The 21583-nt window shown below is 39.6% G+C and overlaps 2 protein-coding genes across 3 annotated transcripts in view; both read right to left on the bottom strand.

Moving 5' to 3' along the window:
- Window positions 1-21583, bottom strand: part of Hif1a (hypoxia inducible factor 1 subunit alpha) — a 54989-nt gene that overhangs the window by 13930 nt on the left and 19476 nt on the right. The window contains exons 2-8 of one of the 2 annotated variants that reach the window (XM_045154114.1): window positions 14874-15067; window positions 13677-13822; window positions 13509-13593; window positions 9242-9354; window positions 8292-8494; window positions 1294-1400; window positions 369-516 (exon numbers count right to left, since the gene is read on the bottom strand). In XM_045154114.1, the coding sequence (XP_045010049.1) occupies window positions 369-516; window positions 1294-1400; window positions 8292-8494; window positions 9242-9354; window positions 13509-13593; window positions 13677-13822; window positions 14874-15067 (996 nt within the window). The remainder of the gene's footprint in view (window positions 1-368; window positions 517-1293; window positions 1401-8291; window positions 8495-9241; window positions 9355-13508; window positions 13594-13676; window positions 13823-14873; window positions 15068-21583) is intronic. The other variant, XM_045154115.1, reaches the window with a different exon arrangement.
- On the bottom strand, window positions 20739-21341 carry LOC123462089 (cyclin-dependent kinase 2-associated protein 1-like). Its single transcript, XM_045154116.1, has one exon. It carries the CDS (start codon window positions 21330-21332, stop codon window positions 21069-21071), a length of 264 nt encoding a protein of 87 aa, XP_045010051.1. The 5' UTR covers window positions 21333-21341; the 3' UTR covers window positions 20739-21068.

The following is a 21583-nucleotide window of genomic DNA, read 5'->3' as shown; positions in this document are numbered from 1 at the left end:
GTCCTTAGGCTTCACAGGCAAGCGCTTAACCGCTAAGCCATCTCTCCAGCCCCACAAAACTATTTTAAGGCCAGTAATCTCCCTACAAAAATAACATGTTAGCCTTGAGATAGTATATGCACATAAATGTATAATTAGAGAACAAAAACCTGCAAATTGTGTGAGTTTAGGAATGAAAGTGCAGATAAACTACTGATAGTATTTAATGGAGTCACTGGAAGAGTTGACATGGAAAGTTAGATCAGAGTATAAAAAAAGGCAAATTCAGTAGAAAGACAGTAAGATAAAATTCAGTTAGTATTTACAAAAAACCACATACTGAAAGAATAATTACTTGCTTTCTCCAAATGTCTAATTTCCAAGCTTACCTCACAACATAATTTACACATACAATGCATTGTGGCTGAGAATTCTTGGTGTTATATATGACAGTTGCTTGAGTTTCAAGCCACACATATCCACCTCTTTTGGCAAGCATCCTGTACTGTCCTGTGGTGACCTGTCCTTTAGTAAACACTAGGAATGAAAAGGAAGAAGGGTCACACAGAGAAAATGACTTGAGTTTTAATCAAATAAATGGGCATTGACTGTAGATCACTGTTAAGAAAAGGAGAGAAGTACTTAGTTTAACTTTGGGATTTTAGCATTCATTTGAGTAAAATTCTGCATCACAGCTCATGTCAATGGTGCTTGCTACCACATGCATAGTATGCATAGTATTGTTCAAATGTTTTCTTAGGGGGTAGAGAGATGGCTTAGAGGTTAAGGTGCTTGCCTGCAAAGCCTAAGGACCCAGGTTCAATTACCCACATATAAGCCAGATGCCCAAGGTGGTGCATGCATTTTGGAGTTCATTTGCAGTGGCTGAAGGCCCCAGCACACCCATTCTCTCTCTGCCTTTTCCTCTCACTCTCATAAATACGTACATACGTACATACACACACACACACACATATACACTAAAATAAAAATGTTTTTGGAATGCCTTCTATGTACCAAGCACTGACTTTACTATCTAGGTGGCTATCCTGAATTAATATTATATCATATTTGATTTCTAAGGTCTTTGTATTTAAAATAACAAGAGAAGTTTTACATATTCTTATTCTACGTTCACTGGCATTTGTTATAACAAATACAAAGCAAGGAATTCTCAATCAAGACCTCTTATGATGATGTCAGATAACATACTTAGGAAGACTGGGTTGTAACTGCAATGAGAATTAGACGTACAAACAGCAGAGGCTGTGATAGTTAAGTCACTGTAGTATTTTGTTTCTCCATTGCACTTACTGTCATGATGAGTTTTGGTCAGATGATCGGAGTCCAAAGCATGATAATACTCGTAAATTGAGCGGCCCAAAAGTTCTTCTGGCTCATATCCCATCAACTCAGTAATTCTGTTAGGCAAAAATAAATAAACAAATAATAATAAATAGAAATAAAAAATAAAATAAAAAATTTTAAAGGAAACACTAAATGAAAATTTTTACCTAGGTAGAACTAGGATGTATATTTATCTTATAGACAAGTCTTCAAAAATAATGACTGCCCTTTGCTTAGGGTACGTCTACATCTCACTGTGTGTGTGTGTGTGTGTGTGTGTGTGTGTGTGTGTATTCACAGGCCCTGTGTGCACACAAGTGAAGGGCAGGAGAGGACCCTGGGTGTCCTCCTGGATTGCTTCTCTGCCACAGACCCTGGAGCTCATGCTGTTTTGCAGTTAGACCAGCTGAGCTGCTAGCCATCCTGCTGTCTCTACACCCCTCAGGGCTATGGTTATAGGCAAATACACCAAGCTCGCATTTTTAAAAAATTTAGTTTATTTAAGAGAGATAGAAAGATAGAGGAAGATAGAGAGAATGGATGCACCAGGGCCTTCAGCTGTTTCAGACGAACTCCAGACGCATGAACCATCTTGTCCATCTGGCTTATGTAGGTATTGGGGAATCGAACCTTGGTTTTTTGGCTCTGCCAGCAAGAGCCTTAACCACTAAACCATCTTTCCAGCCCCAAGATCACATTTTTTTTTTTTTTTTTTTTTTTTGAGGTAGGGTTTCACTCTAGTCCAGGCTGACCTCAGGGTGGCCTCAAACTCACAGTGATCCTCCTACATCTGCCTCCCGAGTACTGGGACTATAGGCATGCACCACTGTGCCTGGCTCTTGACACCCATTTTCATCATGTTTTGTTATGTGAAGTGTTGATGCTAAAGGACAGACTTGATAGAAAGATATTAGTACTGATGATTAATGACAAAAGTTTCAAAGATCATGTCATTTAAAATATAGACTGAGTCTACAACATTACTTTTCCATAAAGCCCAATTCTTTACGTAACAATTTTTAGATTCCTTGGCAAGGCCTCTCACGCCACAAAAACCCTAAAAACAAACAAACAACAAAACAAATCTGCTATCTTAGCCAAGAATATCCACACTTAATAGAAAGTAAAGCAGCAACTATTACGATAGCTATCTTTGAAAGATATTCTTTTAGTTTTAGTTTTTTTTTTTTTTTGAGGTAGGGTCTCACTCTAGGCCAGTCTGACCTGGAATTCAATTTATAGTCCTAGGCTGGCCTCAAATTCAGTGGTCCTCCGATCTCTGCCTCCTGAGTGTTGGGATTAAAGGCATGTGCCACCACACCGAACTCTTTTACTTAATTTTTATATTAGTTGCATGAAATTATGGGAATTGATTTCAGATGAAAGAATGATGCCAAATTAAAAAGGGACTGAAACTAATCAAGAGAGCTCATCTGGTCCCTGGCAGGATGGAAACTTGAGTTTATTCTCTGTATCTTCTCTAGAAAATATCATTAGAATCCACTTCATGAGAACCACAAAACTGTCTTCTTCATACTGTGTTAACAAGAAGCATTCCCTTCTATAGATTTCTCAGCTGTCATATTTCAAAGGACTTTTCTTACTGAGATCCACATTGTGTTCTGTCCCTCAAACAAGCAAACAAAAAGAAAACACAGAAAGGACATAAACAAGGGTACCCTTATCAATGAAGGTATACAAGTAATGTGCCTTATGCTGCTACAGTTAAGACAAGATCTGCCAGTTTATTCCAAAATAAATAATTTTACTCTTCTTAAAAAAAATTATTATAGAGGGTGGTCAGGAGAAAGTGAGGGAGGGAGGAAGGGCAAGTGTCAGGGCCTCTTGCCGCTGCCAACAAAATCCAGACCATGTGCCGCTTTGTGTGTCTGGTTTTATACAGGTATTGGAGAATTGATCTGAGCTGGCAGGCTTTGCAAGCACACACCTTTAACCACCAAGCCATCTCCCCACCTCCAAATAAATGAATACATACACACAAATTTATGAAAACCCAAACCAAACACCCCAAATTCTTTGCAAAGGGATATACCAAAATATGTCAACAGTAGATGGCAGCATTACAAAGAAAAAAATACTGTTTTAAACATATAGTCTTATTGAAACATACTTAAAAATATTTTGGAGCTAGGGAGATGGCTCAGTATCATGTAAAGCTAGATGTATAATATGGCACATGCATCTGGAGTTCATTTGCAGCAGCAACAGGCCCTAGTGTGTCCATTCTTATTTTTTCTTTCAATCTAGCCTAATTGGTAAGCCCTAAGTCAAGATGAGAGCATGTCTCAAAATGCATCATGCATGCATGCACATGTGCAAATATATTATTTTCTTTCCTTTTAAACTCCCCCACCACCTTTGTGGTATTGAGAATATTAGGGCCTGACATTAGGCAAATGTCCTAACAATTTTTTTCTTTCTTTTTTTGTGGGGATAGGGATAGAACTCAGGACCTTGTACATACTAGGCAAGCAATCCACCACTAAGCTATATATGCAGCCCTAAAAAATATGAATTGCTCTTATATATTTCTACACTTCCATAAAATTCTCACCGAGGGAAACATTTTCTCACTATTTGAACCTTTAAGTACCTATAGTACCTATGTTCCTAGCATCGTTCAAGGCAAAAAGTACAAAGAGAAAACTAAACACATGGTGTACTTACCACACCACTTATGAAAGAAAGTAGTTAAATACAGTGATAGTTATCGGCTCCAGAAACCAGCAAACTAACCCCATCCATGAGAATGGTAGAGTGAGGGGCAGATTCTTATGGGAGATGTATGAATTTGGTATAGAAGTTAGTAAAAAGGCAAAACCAGTCTAGGAAGAAGGTATAGCACAAATGTGGAGAGGGAGAGAATGGGCGTGCCAGGGCCTTCAGCCATTACAAATGAACTCCATGTGTATGTGCAACCTTGTGCATCTGGCTTACGTGAGTCCTGGGGAATCGAACCTGGGTCCTTTAGCTTTGCAGGCTAGTGCCTTAACCACTAAACCATCCGTCTAGGAAATATTGTTAGTGGGCTAGGAACCTTGGATCTACAGCAACAATATAGTATCCCATCATGCACTGTAAGCATCTTAAGGGGAGAAATTGCTGGCTTTCATTTATACTTTAGCGCACAGGAGATGTTCAAATAAATGTGTTGAATGTTAAGTGGACATTACTCAGTAAAATAAGTAGCTGCTTGTGGGATCTTCTGAATATTTTTGAATCTGATGTGAGATTTTCTTAAAATTGGCAACTCCCCCCACCCCCCACATCTTGGTTCACCATGGTTATAGAAGGTCCAAGAAAAATTCTAACAGAAAACAAGAGCCTGTGTGTGCACAGACTGATCTTTAGGCTGCCTGGCTTTTAACTGCTGTCATTATCATTGTGCAAATTTTATGAATGAACCAAAGGGAATACCAGTCTTTTCTCATGATTTACTCTACTGTTTCCTCCCTTCCCCCACCCTACCCCTATTTTTTGTTAGACACATTTATCAGCAATGCACAACATGAAATAGTGTTTCTATCTCCATTTTCTTAAAGCTGATACCAGTGTTGAGTGTACTAGTCAACCAACTTTTAGGCCTCACAACAGCTTTTTGAAGTCTAGTCTTTCATTTCATCTGCAAGCCAATACTGAACCCCATATTATGTGACTTCACAGACAGTGCTCTGTTAATATGTCTAAAAGGTGAAGGATTCTTTTTATTTATTTATTTGTGAGGAGAGAGAGAAAATAGGTGCACCAGTGCTTCCAGCCATTGCAAAGGAACTCCAGGTGCTTTCACCACTGTGTACATCTGGCTTTATGTGGGTACTGAGGAATTAAACCCAGGTTGTTAGGCTTTGCAAGTAAGCACCTTAATTGTTGAGCCATCTCTCGAGTCTAGAACATCCAGTACATTATCTTTCAATAAATAAAAATTGCAGCTGATACATTTCTAAAAAGAGAATGGCATGATATGGTCATCATATTAGGAATTGCCCTTTGGAATGCAGCTCCAGTTTAGGTCAAGGATGGATTCAATGCCAGGAGCATAAAGTTAAAAGAGCAAATCAGTCCAGATGGTAGTTAAACTCATGTGTTACAGTAGTATATTAACAGCAACAGGCATGAAAACAGGAGAAGCAATTTGTGATGCGAACTGTGAGCAGTAAGGGGTACAGCCCAGTAGCAGAAATACTTTATAACACAGAAGAATATCTAGACAAATATTGCGTCAGCAATTATATGGAAGTAGTAACAAGCCAATTTGGGAAATGGCGGCAGAAGCTGTGGGTAGGGTGGAAGGTGCAAGGAACAACACAGGCTGAAGAGAGGGTCAAAACTTTGTTGTCCAATCTACATAAGTTTTATTTATTTATAAATAAATTATTTATTTATTTATTTGCACACAGAGACAGAGAGAAGGGGGGAGAGGAGACACAATGGACATGCTGGGACATCTAGCCATTGCAAATGAACTTCAGATGTGCATCTGGCTTTACATGAATACTGGGAAATTGGACTGGGGTCATTAGGCTTTGCAAGCAAGTGATTAACCATTGAGCTGTCTCTCCACCCAAGTTTGTGTTTTTTTTTTTTTTTTTTTGAGGGAGGGTCTTCTCATTCCAGTCAAGGTTGACCTGGAATTCACTATGTAGTCTCAGGGTAACCTTAAACTCACAACAATCCTCCTACCTCAGCTTCCCATATACTGGGATTAAATGTGTATGCCTGGCTCAGAAATATATATCTATTTATATACTTTATATATATATAATTTTTTTTCTTTCCAAGGTAGGGTCTCGCTCTAGCCAAGGCTGAAATGAAACTCACTATGTAGTCTCAGGGTGGCTTTTATTTGTTTTCTTTCTTTCTTTTTTTTTTTTTTTTTTTGAGGTAGGGTCTCACTGTAACTCAAATTGACCTGGAATTCACTATGTAATCTCAGGGTGGCCTCAAACTCACTGTGATCCTCCTACCTCTGCCTCCCAAGTGCTGGGATTAAAGGTGTGCGCCACTATGCCTGGCTTCTTCTTTTTTTTAAATATTTATTTGCAAGGAGAGGGATGGGGAAAGAGAAGAGAAGGGGGAAACACATAAAACTCCAAGGATATGCACCACTTTGTGTCCTGGCTTTACATGGACACTGGGGAATTGAACCCAGTTGTTAGGCTCTACAAATAAGGGCCTTTAACTGCTGATCCATCTCTCCAGCCCAAATTATATGTCTCTTAAACTTACTTTCTCACTTTAAGCAGGATTCCCTAAAGGATGTCATGATTTTGTTGATTTTTGTTTTTTTTTTCGAGGTAGGGTTTCACTCTAGCACAGGCTGATCTGAATTCACTATGTAATCTCAGGGTGGCCTTGAACTCATGGTGATCCTCCTACCTCTGCCTCCTGAGTGCTGGGAATTTATGAGACAGAGGGTTAGAGTGAGAGAGAGAAAGAGATAGAATTGGCTTAGGGCATCTAACTACTGCAAACAAACTCTAGATGTGTGGCCCACCTTGTGCACATGTGTCACCTTCTGCACATGGTTTTTGTGGGTTCTGGGAGTGGAACCTAGGAATTCAGGCTTTACCGGCAAATGCCTTAACCACTAACCCACCTGTCCAACCATATATATATCTTATTTATGAGAGAGAAAGAATGTGCATACCAGGGCTGCCACCTGCTGCAAACAAACTCCAGATGCACATGCCACCTTGTACATGTGGCTTACATGGGTACTGGGGAAATGAACCTGGGTAATCTTAGGTTTTGCTGGTAAGTGCCGTAACTGCTAAGCCATCTCTCCAGCCCCTCCTTTTTTTTTTTTTTTTTTTTTTTTTTGTAGTACTGGGGCTTGAATTTGGGGCCTGTGCATGCCAAGCAAATAGTCTACCAGTGAACTATATTCCTAGACCTTCACAATTTTTTAAAACTTTTTTTTTTTTTTTAATTTTGAGACAAAGTCAGCCTAAACTGCTCATACTGATCCTGAACTAACTATGCAGCTCAGGAAGACCTTAAACTTATCAGCCATCTGCCTCACTCTCCCAAGTAGCTGAGATTATAGATGTGTGCCATTAATCCTGGCCAAGAATTTCATCTTCATGGTTTTGTACAATACCTGATGGAGTGCTCACAGTCAGTGTTTAGCAAGTGTGCTGAGTTATAACTGATGAAGTGGATCTAATGGCTTGGCTTCCAGGATGTATCATTATATTCAGCATAGTGATTTACTACCATTTTTTTCTTTTCAAGGCATGGTCTCATCTTAGCCCAAGCTGACCTGGGGACTCATTCTGTAGTTCCAGGCTGGACTCAAACTCAGTGATTCTCTTACCTCTGCCTCCACGGGTCTTTTGTTTTTCTTTCCATTTATTTATTATATTATATTATATTATATTATATTTGAGAGCAGCAGAGACAGAATGGGTGCACCTAGGCCTCCAGCCATTGCATGGGTGCACCTAGGCCTCCAGCCATTGCAAACAACATGCGTCACCTTGTGTGGGTACTGGGGAACTGAGCCTTGAACCAGGGTCTGTAGGCTTCACAGGCAAGTGCTTAACCACTAAACCATCTCTCTAGCCCTTTGTTTTTCTCCAGGCAAGGTCTCATTTTAGCTCAGGCTGACCTGAAACTCATTCTAGTCACAGGCTGGCCTTGAACTCACAGCGATCCTCCTACCTCTGCCTCCCTGCCTCCTGAATGCTGGGATTAAAGGCATGTGCCACTATGGCTGTCTACCACTAGATTTTCCTATGAGTACTTTAAAAGGCTGGAGACTAATTATTTCAAATTGTAGACTTTAATCCAGGCACTTGGGAGGCAGAGGTGGGAGAACTGCCATGATTTCAAGGTCACCCCGAGACTACACAGTGAATTCCAGGTCAGCCTGAGCTAGAATGAAGCCTTACTTTAAAAACAAACAAACAAAAAATTCAAATTATAAAGTGTAAGTTGTTTACCTTTCATCACAGTAAGAAAACTTCATATCCAGGCTGTGCCGACTAAGAAAAGTCTTGCTATCTAGGGGAATTTCAATATTTGATGGATGAGGAATGGGTTCACAAATCAGCACCAAGCACGTCATGGGTGGTTTTCTGTACCCACACTGAGGCTGGTTACTGCTGGTGTCATACACGTGAATATGGCCGGTGCAGTGAAGTACCTGTGCATGGTCAGGAAAGCAGAGTGGTCATTTTTCTTCTGAAAAGTCACGATGCTGGAAAACGCAGACCGCTGACTCTGACATGGCAAGTACGCTTTAATGAAATTCACTGTTAGTTAAGTGTAGCTTTGAAAAGTCAACAATGTTTTTTCCCCATGACATCATCTATGCTGCATCCATAAGTAACAGCAAGTTCCTCTCTATAAGCTGGTTGCTTTTTCCCCTCATCTGGTTGATCAGTGTACTTGTCTGACAGTTGTTTTGCTCTGGTGACTGTTTCACATTGAGCAAAGAAATGAAACAGTGATTAACAGAAAATTATGACCACCAGGATTCAAACACAGTAGATGATTGGCAAAGCCAACTGATTAAGTTAGGTTGGCATACAAATCTCACATTTCACATGATTTAAATTTGTATCTTAAACTGGTTTTAGATTTTGAAGATTACATGAGATGAGGTGAAAAATTCAAATGCTAATATCCTTTTCTCCTTACCATTCCAAAACTATTTTGTTTTCTTTCATACAAGGCTTTGCGATGGGTCCCTACGTGGCCTGTTACTTGCTATGTACATCAGGCTATTATAAAACTTGCAGCAAAATCCTCCTGTTTCTGCCTACTGAGTGTTGCGATTACAGGCCTGAGGCACCATCTTGGTGAAAGCTGTCTTACCATTAGGGAAATCTAGATCTTTGAATCTGCATACAAATTTAGTGTGCCATCACTCACACAGCATTTTACTTGCCTTCCACGTTGCAGACTTTACGTTCATAGTTCTCCCCCGGCTAGTTAGGGTACACTTCATTCTGAGAAAAAAGCTTCGTCGTGTGCTTTGTTCTTTACCCTTTTTCACTGGGCCTAATGAAAGCACAAAAAAGGTTTACAACAGAGTAAAATCTCAGTATTTGCCCCAGAGATTAATTCCCCTTTCATTCATTCCAACACATCAAGAGGTCTCACAGCCCCACTCAGTGTTTATAATACACAGCAGTGATTTGCTGAATTGGCAGATAATTCATATTTGGACAAGTTATTAATTTAAGCCAATAAATTGGGTCATGGCATAAGAAAGTAGGAAAATGTATGGGTTTGCTATCAGTGAAGACTCATGTTTCCAAAAGAACTTCAGCAAATGCTTCCTTGTCCTTTACCAAAAGTGATGGTTCAATTTAGGATAAGTAAAACAGCAACTTTCTTTTTAATTAGTACATATGTCACAGAAGAAAAAAGTTACCAAAATACTGGTAAGATAACTCAACTCTATCACTCTTATTCTAAATCTTATAACAAAAAAATGAAATTACATTCAGGTTAATTAAGCCAACAACATCTTGGTTTATCTCTATTGTTCAGACTGTTCAAAACAAATACAATGCTTCTATTTATATGAAACACTCAGTATAGGGAAATCAAGTAACAGGTGTAGAGAGATGTATGATAGGTATAGGGAAACCCTTTTTGAGGTAATGAAAATTTCCTAAAATGAAGTGTCGTGGTGGTTTGTACATATCTACGAATATACTAAATGCCATGGAAGTGTTTACCAAATGGGTAAATCATATATATGTATATGTATGTATGTATGTATGTATCCATCCATCCATCCATTACTCAGGAGCAAGGGTATGAATGTACAGATGCATAACTATGCACACTGTCTTTCCTACAGGAGTTAATAGCATGTAATTTGTATGGTCAGGTCAAGTCAGAATAAGTACTCAACATGGAACACTTTGATGACTCCTAGTCAGGGGGAATCCAGAAGGCTTTACTGGAAAGAGATGAGAATTTTAGTAAGACATTGTCAGGAAGGCAGTCCAGCAGAAGGAAGACAGTGAAAGCACAGAAGAAGGGAATGGCATGTTCAGGAAACAGGAGGGAATACAGTTTGTTTGAAATAGGAATACATATAGAAGAGTAACAGGACAAAAAGGAAGCAAAGGTTAGGGCGCTTACTTACTGTGGAAGGCCTTGGATGCCCAAATGAGGGGTTCAGAACATGGGGCTCTAAAAAAATTCTAACTTGGAATCAATTAGAAAGATAAGGAAGGTAAACTCATTGGAATTTGAATATAGTGATGGTAATGACAGCCCAAGGCACTGGCAGCAATTGGAGTGAAAAGACTGCAAAATAAAAAGGTAGGGTATATAAAAACATGAAAACTGAGGCTGTAGAAGGGGAGACAAAACAAATCTGGAAAATGTTTAACTAGTGGGTTTACTGTAAGACGCAAAACTTATCAAAGTTCAGGAGAGATGGTTGAGTGCTCAGCATTAAATGAAACATCTCTATCACACCCTCCAAGCCTGAGGAAATAATGTGGAGTAGGTTTTTTTTTTGGGGGGGGGGGGTGGGCGGCAGAAATGAAAGATCACGCCAGGGCCTCTAGCCAATGGAAACAAACTCCAGACGCATGTGCCATGTTGTGCATCTGGCTTACATACTAAGGAATCAAACCTGGGTCCTTAGGCTTTGCAGGCAAGTGCCTTAAGTGCTAAGCCTTATCTCTAGCCCTCCATCAATATTTTATAATGGATGATGGAAAAAAGACATCAAAATAGAAGAAGGACTAGCTGGAAAGAAGAAAGGCAGTGGAAAGGTGATGGGAAGGTCCACATGAGAAAGTATTGGGAACAACAGATTATGATCAAGATATATTATGTGAGTATATGAAAATTATCAATAAAATATTTTAAAAATCTTTAGAAAAGAACACTGTCAAGTGGACAATAAGAGAGTAAGTTTAAGTTTAGACATGGGTAATTAGACATGCTGGTCCCTTGAGTAAGATGAATTCTGATTCCCAGGCACACCTTTATAGAACTAGAAAAGCTGGGGCATTCCTGGTGCTGGTACAAGTTACTTGTGCTTACTTCAAGAAGAAATGAATCTGCCCACTCTAGAAGCATCTACAGTAGATTTTACAGAGGTACCACAATACAGGCATGGGTGTGGTGTGTTCGAGTGGAGCAGCTTGATGGGTGGGGTAGGTGGTTAAGTGTTGTGGTAGCAGCAGAGATCCACAAGTAAACTCCCTGAGGTATTTCTGATAATTCACAGATCTAGGCTTAAACAGATTGCCCAAGACCTCTGAAGGGAGCATGCAAATAAATTTTTAAACTAAAATTTCAACCTCTTAAAAGTCATATTTTGCAATAATTTATCAATTCTAAAGCATCCTTTTAGAAGCTAAAGGACAACAGGGCCATGCGTATGAATACATCTCCAGCTCTTAATGCATCATGGATTTAGAATACTCCATCACATTACCAGATCAAAACAAGTCTGCCTAATAGCCATCTGTTTATAGTGTAGCCTTGGGGGAGCACTGAGCAGTCCATACACTAGGATACATATATTCAACTCACTGACAGCCCACTCTGCTCAGAGAACACTCTAAATTTTTTATACAGAACTGTAAAAATATCACTTGTTTCCTAATGTGACACTAAAAACACAGGATGAAGTTAAGTAGAAGGACCCCAAATATGGTAGGAAAAGGCAACAGAACATGGGGAATTTAATAATATAAGAAGAGCTCTGAACTTCTAACATGCATAGCTCTGAAACCATTTTCCCAAGTTTAATTCACAAGCTTCCACTTGCTTTCATAACTGAGCTGGACAGACGACTACATATTGGTATTATGAGGAATAAATGACTTAAAAGCTATAAAACAGGATCAGTATCCTAGTACAACCTCTCAATAGAAGTTACCTGTTACATTAAGTGCAATGAAAAAGGAAGCCCAAATTTATTTAAAAAGTACTATAAATTTGAAGTAGTTTAATATAAAACCAGACAAAATTATACAAAGATAGGCAGAGTATAATAGCATCTTCATTGTGGTAACATATTCATAAAACACAGATTTGATTATGGCTAGTACACTCTGCTTAAGAAGGCACAAGTGGGGGCTGGAAAGATGGCTTGGCAGTTAAGTGCTTGCCTGTGAAGCCTAAGGACCCTGGTTCGAGGCTTGATTCCCCAGGACCCACGTTAGCCAGATGCATAAGGGGGCACATGCATCTGGAGTTCGTTTGCAGTGGCTGGAGGCCCTGGTGCATTCTCTCTCTTTATATATATATATATATATATATATATATATATATATACACATACATACACACACATACATACATCTGCCTCTTTCTTTCTGTCTGTCAAATAAATAAATAAATATGAAGGCACAAAGTGGGATTGGAGAGATAGCTTAGCGGTTAAGGTGCTTGCCTGCAAAGCCAAAGGACCCAGGTTTGATTCCTCAGAACTCACATAAAGCCAGATACACAAGGTGGCCCAAGTGTCTAGTTTGTATGTAGTGGCTAAGAGGCCCTGGAGCACCCATTCTCTCTCTGTAATAAAATTTCCCCTTTCTCTAATAAATAAATATTTTTTAAAAGGCACAAATGTGAAAAGACTTAGTCATCAAGTTTTTATAATTCAAGAAATACTTTACAAAAATCTTGAAGTGTTTTATTATTTGTAAGAAATCTCGGCTGAGAGTTGAAGCTTTTGTTAATGAGAGTACACCCACAACCTAATACTTTAAGTGTGACTACACAAGCTTGAGTTATTAAAAGCATCCTGAGACATGAAAGCAGTCTCTGTGCTCTTAAAAGCCTGGGCCTAATCTTGCACTGCAGCGTTGATAACTGTCTAAAACCCTAACACCTGCCATTTCTATCATGACTTCTTGAGCCTTGATGTTAATAATTTAATACTTTTTTATTAAATTTATGGCTCTCTTGGTCTTGATTTTTTAAAAATCTTTTTCATTTTATCTACTAGCACATGTAATTATGAAATTATGTGAACTTTTAAAATGTTCTGGTATTTTTATGGAATTCCTAAAACAGAGTAACAATTTTAACAAAAATAGTGTTAACATTTTATTAAATGTGAAATGTTTTCCCTTAAATTAGTACAGTACCAAAATTTAAAAATTAGTAACAGTAACTGAATGAAAACCACCTGTCACATAAATCAAACAATAGACTTTTCTTCTCACCATTTCTGTGTGTAAGCATTTCTCTCATTTCCTCATGGTCACACGGATGAGTAAAATCAAACACACTGTGTCCAGTTAGTTCAAACTGTAAACACATTTTAAAAAATTAGATCTCCATCATACAATCATAAAAACATCCAGAAGGGCTCTCAATATATGGCATTTTACCTGAGTTAACCCCATGTATTTGTTCACGTTATCAGAAATGTAAATCATGTCACCATCGTCTGTGAGCACCATGACAAAGCCATCCAGGGCTTTCAGGTAAAAACAGTTCATCTGTGCTTTCATTTCATCCTCGACATCAAGATCACCTGAAAAGGGTACAAGAGAGGGGGAATGAAAGTTACACTCATATGATATGTTTTTATGAACTTTCCTTTCGGATATTTTAATATCTCAACCTGTATATTTTGATTTTCCTCTGCTACTATCATTTTAACATATAATAGTAAAGGTAAGATGCTAGGAAGATGGGCAAATCATAGAAAAATAAAAGGGCCAGTTTTAACAGGAAGATAGGTAGAACAAGAGAAAATAGAGGGGCAAAGGCCATCCTAAAATTTTATGAACAAGCCAGGTGTGGTGGCATATGCCTTTACTACCACCAATTGGGAGGCAGAGGTAGGAGGACTGCTGAGAGTTCAAGGCCACCCTGAGACTACATAATGAATTCCAGGTCAGCTTAGGCTAGTGTAAGACCCAACCTTGTAAAAATTAAGACAAACAAAAAAAAGTTATGAATAAAACTTTAAAAGCAGTTAACAAGCCAGGTTTGGTGGCACACTCCTTTAATCCCAGCACTTGGGATGCAGAGGTAGGAGGATCACCATAAATCCAAGGCCACCCTGAGACTACATAGTGAATTCCAGGTCAGCCTGGGCCAAAGTGAGACCCTACTTCATAAAACCCAAAACAACAACAAAAAGGCAGTTAACAAGAAGCATGCCATGACTCAAAAGTTTACAATACAAAGATTATTTCTAAGAATACCTAAACTGATTAGGAAAAAAATAAAGAGTGGTTAAAAAAATAGTAAGCATTAATAAAAACAAAATCTATATATTTTATTTATTGGGAGAGGAAAGGAGAATGTGCATGTGTGTATGTACCTCTTGCCAGAGCAAATGAACGAACTCCAGACTCAGGTACCACTTTATGTATATAGCTTTACATGGGTCCTGGGGAATCAAACCCAAGTTGGCAGGCTTTACAAACAAGTGCCTCTTAAATCACTAAGCCATCTCCCCAGCACCTGAATTTTTTTTTAAAGTTACAACATAATCAGGTATACAAAAAGTATTATAATTATTGACTAAAAATAGTTTCTAATTTTTAGGCCTCGTATGCCCTTGCAGAACTTACCAGCATCCAGAAGTTTCCTCACACGTAAATAACTGATCGTAAGCCTCATAACTGAAGCCTTATCAAGGTGTGAGCTCACATTATGGGGAAGTGGTAGCTGATGAGCAAGCTCATAAAAAACTTCAGACTCTTTGCTTCGTCGAGATCTGGCTGCATCTCTAGATTTTTCTTTTCGACGTTCAGAACTTATCCTACTTAACAAAAAAAAAAAAAAAAGAAAAGAAAAGAAAAAGGAGAAAGAAAAGAAACAAAAATACATGTTAGCCTGCTTTGGCTTGATTAAAACTAATTTTGCATTTTCCAAGAAGAATTAAAGATGCCATGTGGGGCTGGAGCGATAGCTCAGTAGCTAAAGGCACTTGCTTACAAAACCTAAAGGCCCAGGTTTGATCTCCCAGTACCCAAGTAAAGCCAGATACAAAGTGGTGCATGTGTCTGAAGTTCGTCTGTAGCAGCAGGACACTGTTGCACCCATTCTCTCTCTCTCAAATAAATCAAGTCCCCTCCTCCAAGGTAGGGTCTCACTGTAGCCCAGGCTGACTTGGAATTCACTATGTAGTTTCAGGGTAGCCTTGAACTCGTGGCAATTCTCCTACCTCTGCCTCCCGAGTGCTGGGATTAAAGGCGTGCGCCATCATGCCAGGCAAATAAAAGTATGTTTAAAAAGATGACATTTCATAAGCCTTGTCTAGGAGGCGAACAAGTTTTTTATGCATGGTAACCACGTGATTTTTGGTTTACTGCAATCCTAATGAACTCTCCAGAAACCCAAGATCAAGCTTTACACCTACTCTAAGCAGGTGCTTCTTTTTCCTTGGCATCTCACTGGAGAAGATATTTCTAGCCCCAAACTCAGAGTAGCCTGTGTACCTAAGGCTGCCACATAATCATTCAGAAGGAGTCTCAGGGCTGGAGAGATAGCTTAGCAGTTAAAGTACTTGCCTGTGAAGCCTAAGGACTGAGGTTCAATTCCCCAGGACCCAAACAGTTGCACAGGTGTATGGAGCTTGTTTGCAGTGGCTGGAGGCCCTGGAGTACCTATTCTGTGTGTCTCTTTCTCTTTCAAATAAACAAAAATATTTTTTAAAAAGTGAGTCTCAGCAGAGAGAACCCATCACTATGTTTAGAGAACTACCCAAAGCTGTTCATAATACCTCCCCCCCCCCACCCCAGGAGAGAGAGAATGTAGGAAAATTGTGGCACCAGGGCCTAACTGCAAACAAACTCCAGATGCATGTGCCACCTTGTGCATCTGACATGGGTTCTGGGGAATCAAAACAGGGTCCTTTGGCTTTGCAGGCAAACATCTTAGCAGATATGCCATCTCTCCAGTCCTGCCTCTGTTTTTTTTTATGTGGGTACTAGGGAATCAAACTTGGGCCTTCAGGCTTTGCAAGTGAGTTCCTTTAATGACTGATCCATCTCCCTAGCCCTGTACATAATTTGGAAACAGGCAATAATTTGCTGAACAGGTTAAGATCATAGGAATTACACACTGATTGCTGATCCATGTTTCTTTTGATGTCCTCCTCTCCTTTACTGTGCAAGGAATACTGACTATAACCTATGGGAGTTTACATTAGCAGCTTTCAAAAGGTACACCTCTCAGGGTGGCCACTTACTTCCTTAGCCATCCCTTATCTATTATTAGCATGTTTACCAAATATTGTGGAAGAAAAAAAAGGAAATGACATTATACCAAGAATTTAAAGCGACAGGTTAGTAAAGATAATAAAAATTGTGGATACAATGATACATCTTTAGGGAAGACTTCCAGGAATAGATCTGTGTCCAACAAACTCTCTTCTTTTTCTTTTTTTTAAAATTTTTTATTTATTTATTTGAGAGCGACAGACACAGAGAGAAAGACAGATAGAGGGAGAGAGAGAGAATGGGCGCGCCAGGGCTTCCAGCCTCTGCAAACAAACTCCAGACGCGTGCGCCCCCTTGTGCATCTGGCTAACGTGGGACCTGGGGAACCGAGCCTCGAACTGGGGTCCTTAGGCTTCACAGGCAAGCGCTTAACCGCTAAGCCATCTCTCCAGCCCTCTTCTTTTTCTTAACTGCCAGGCACCATAGTCCTCTCTTACCTGGAGTCAAACATAGGCTGAACCTGGCTTTCGGATCTCTTTCATAAAGTCTACCATTTACCAAACACTACCCACTACTAGATGTCTTGTTTCTCATGACCTATAAACAGATTTAAATAGTACCCCTGATTTACCAAGACAGAAGCTGGAGTTTCATGGGTTAAAAATAGCAACAAGGGGCCGGAGAGATGTCTTAGCAATTAAGGCGCTTGCCTATGAAGCCTAAGGACCCTTGCTCTACTCTCCAGATCCCACATTGGCCAGACAAGCAGAAGGTTGCAATGTCCACTAGGTGGCAAAAGCGCCTAGAGTTTGATTATAGCAGCAGAGGCCCAGGCACATCAATTCTCTCTGACTCTAAGAGGGGGGGAAAAAAACACCCAGCAACAACACAGCAGACGTGACATGAACACAGGTGTTTTAAGTTTTTATTTTCTGTTAATGGAGAGTTTTACTCCTTAGCTGAATCCTGTTGTCAATTATTTACTAACTGTTGACAACAGCCCTTAAGTTTTATTAAGCATTCAGCAATTTAACAGGAGCATATTTTACTTGGTTTTCATTGTTATAACTTCTGCTGTTTCTACCTCATGTTATCTCCTCCCTTCCAATGGTGGGAGCTATGACCACAGGAAAAACCTTCTCCAATAACAGTTCTCAGCAATGTTCTTGATATACAGAGCTACTGAAATTAATAAAGAGCTGGGTGTGGTGGCGCACACTTTTAATCCCAGCACTTGGGAGGCAGAGGCAGGAGGACTGTCATGAGTTTGAGGCCACCCTGCAACTCCATAGCGAATTCCAGGTCAGCCTGGGATACAGCAAGACCCTACCTTGAAAAACAAAACAAAATAACAAGAATAATAATAAAAATAAAGAATGTATTTGTTATAGTTACTGAACTTTGATGCAAAAATTCAATTTTAGAACAATTTGATTTGAGAGCTTTGAGATTTATGTTGAGCTATTTATTAAGAAACTTGTTAACTATGTATCTAACTGAATCAGCATCTTCTTAGTGCTACTCAAAAAAAAAAAAAAAAAAAAAACACCAAGATGACAAAAAAAAAAAAAAAAGCTACAATAGGGCTGGAGAGATGGCTTAGTAGTTAAGGCACTCACCTGCAAAGCCAAAGGACCCAGGTTCAATTCCCCAGGACCCATATAAGCCAGATGCACAAGAGCGCTAATGCATCTGGAGTTCTGCAGTGGCTGGAGGCCCTGGCACGTCCATTCTCTCTCTCTCTCTCTCTCTCTCTCTCAGATAAATAAATTTTAAAAATATTTAAAAAAAATGCTACAATGTTAACAGTTTCTAATTTTTTTTCCCCCTGAGGTAGGGTCTCACTCTAGATCAGGCTGACCTAGAATTCACTATGTAGTCTCAGGCTGGTCTTGAAATCAGAGATCCTCCTACCTCAGCCTCCCAAGTGCTGGGATTAAAGGTGTATGTCACTATGCCCGGCCTGTAATTTTTATTATTTTTCATTTCATTTATTTATTTGAGAGAATGGTTGTGCCAGGGTCTCCAGCACTACAAACAAACTCCAGACACATGTGTCACATTGTGCATCTGGCTTTACGTGGGAGCTGAGGAATTAAACTCTGGTTCTTGGGCTTTGCAGGCAAGTGCCTTAACTACTAAGCCATCTCTCTAGCCCAACAGTTTATAATTTTTAAAGTGCATTAAAACTGCCTTACTCTTATTGATTGACTCAATTGTTTCAATTTTAATTTTAAAATGTGCAAGTTGAAATCCATTTTATTATATGCTAGAGTTCCACACAATACTGGTGAGAGGTTGAGGAAGGTGAGCAGAGATCCAATAGTCACTACAGACAACAACAAATGCTGCTGTCTTCATCTTTGTTCCTCTTAAACTGGTGCTGAGAGGCAGTGATGGCAGTGGGAATATTACTGTTTGCATGATCAATGGCCGGATACCTAAGTATTACTTTAAGTGGTAACATTGGTCCAGGTATGGAAAATCTCAACAGTAACTTGAATCACTTATTTTCCTTCTTTTTCCAAATAATTGAAGCTACTGATAAATGACCCTCAATTGAAAATATTTCCAGAGTTCTTGTATGAGTTTCAGCACCCAAACTGCCAGCTTTTTCTGCTCTCGGAAGGCTCTCTCTAGCCAAGAATTAGAACATCAGATGAACCCTGCACTGCCTATTAAAATAGAAGGTAAACTGAGGCCGGGGAATAAGGCTTTCCACATGCAAATAAGTCACTATCTTTCTCTCTTATGTCTGGCTTTACATGGGTGCTAGGGAATTGAACCCAGGCAGGCATGCTTTATAAGCAAGTGTCTTTAGCAATAAGCTGTCTCCCTAGCCACTTGTATTTCTCTTTAATTATCAACTACACCTATGTTGTTTTAAAGTACAGACCAAGTGAATCCTGCTTCTTTATGTCTGTATAAGGTGCTACTTAAGCCCCAGGTAAGATTGTCTTTTGGTTAATTTGCTTATCTATTTCCATGACCACTCTAGGTATGTTTAAGTCAACTACCAAATAACTCAATCTTTGTGGCACTGTACTTTTTGCATCTTAAAGATTTATCATTACAGTACTAGACATAAAACTAACAATCATGACATTATTTTGTACAGAAACTTATCACTGTGTAGTCTCAGGGTGGCCTTGAGATCACAGTAATCCTCCTACCTCTGCCTCCTCCGTGCTGGCATTAAAGGTGTGCACTACACCCTATGATTTTTTTTTTTTTTTGAGGTAGAGTCTCTCTCTAGTCCAAGCTGACCTGGAATTCACTATGTACCTCCATACTGGCTGTGAACTCCTGATTCTTCTGCCTCTGCCTTATGAGTGCTGGGATTAAAGGTGTGCATCACCACACCTGGCCCCAAGTTCTTGGTTTGTATTTCATAGCACATTGGAAAAGAAGAAAATACTTATAATAAGCAAATCAATGAAAATTCTAACAAGATCATCACCTCATATGATGAACACCTCACATTTCCACAAAAAGCCAGTTGCTGATTTTCGATGTCTGAGCATTGATAACTGTTTCCCCAGGACTGGTTATTAAATTGGCCAAGTCTCTTAATACCTGGGACACTAAATTTTTGGCATAATCCAGTAAATCGGTGTCAATGTGACACTGACATAGACTTCCTACAATTCTTCCACATTTTTGTAGTGTGCTCAGTTAATCTGATGGGCTGTGAGTCTATTTGTACAAGTCTCTATATTTTACAAATTATTTATCATATTCAAGGTTAATTTTCCCCAGAATCTATTTCCTCTCATTTACTTTACAGTTGATATTTTCTCTAAATACTATGCAGTCCAAACCCTTAAAAAAATCAAACCATTTCTCTTTGCTTTTTACATTTCTGACTGCAGTATACTAACTTCTCACCTATTTTGGTTATTTCTTTCTTTTTTTTTTAATGAAAATAAGCTTTATTACATCAAGTAATAAATACATACAAAGATGCAAACAACTTTAGTCACTTTTCTTCCAGATGTTTTGATCAACTTACAATAAACACAGAACTGAAATCTACACTCTTAGTATGAAAATGTTCAGGGTGCATGTTAGGTTTGGTAGATTGCTCTTTCTTCATATTTATAACTTGTGCATCTTTAAGATGGACTTCAAAGCACTCAGTCATGCAAATGCTTAAGCAAAGCTCTGTTGAGCAGGATCTACGGTGTGGCAGGTGAGCCAGCTAGGAGTGAAGCGCTGTCAGTGTGCACTACCAGTCCTCAGAGTCAGACGAGCTTATGAAAAGGAGCAGACCAATTCAGGTGATGCAAATGTGCTCAAAAGAAGGTTAAAGGGAGACACTGGCTTTAGGACAGTTTGCTGTAAAGTAATGTCACATGCATCTTTAATTCAATGCTAAAAATAATAAAATTTAAAAAAACTTGGGTCATCCTAACGACTTAAAATGCAAATTTTACTGCAAAATCTTTTCCCAATCTTTGAGGGTGTAGGTATAGAGCTTAGTGAACCATGGTAGAAAAAACTAAACGGTTACCATTTTGAAAACAGAGTTTTGTCTCAACAGGAGAGATGAACTGTAACCTCCCATCTTGTAGAAAGACAGGACCTTCAGATCTAATGAGACTAGGATCTGGCATTGCGTCCTGTCTCAGCCAAGCACTCCCGAACCAGCCCTCGGGCATGGATGACGCCTCGTTTGAGCTGCTCCATGGCACTCTTGCTCCCTGCATATGTGGGTCTGATCTCCTTTCCCAGTTCTTCAATGATGGCTAGCAGCTCGGCATATTTGCTCTGAGGCACCTGGCTGTTCCCGGTTCCCTGGGTATAGCCTAACGATGGTGGCCCATAGTCACTCAACAGCTGACGGTACTGAGAGGATGTCGCCATGCTAGTGGAAGGCGACTGGACACTTCCTGCGGCGTTGAGGGCGGCGGCGGCGAGGCGGGCCCCCGTCGGAGCGCCCGCGCACTTTTTGTTGTTGACGGCTCGGGCCGCACAGGCAAATATGGCCGTCCCTCACCCTGACACCGCCGCAGTAGATCACCCATACATCGGGCGGGCGCAGGGGCGGCCGCAAACTTTGAGCCAAGCCAGCGGGGCCCTATTTTGGTTATTTCTGATACAATTTTGTTCAAATA

The sequence above is a fragment of the Jaculus jaculus genome, chromosome 7 (genome assembly GCF_020740685.1).
Source record: "Jaculus jaculus isolate mJacJac1 chromosome 7, mJacJac1.mat.Y.cur, whole genome shotgun sequence".
Lineage (NCBI taxonomy): Eukaryota > Metazoa > Chordata > Mammalia > Rodentia > Dipodidae > Jaculus > Jaculus jaculus.
Note: the sequence above shows the minus strand (reverse complement) of the source record. Positions and strands in the feature narration are given on the sequence as shown.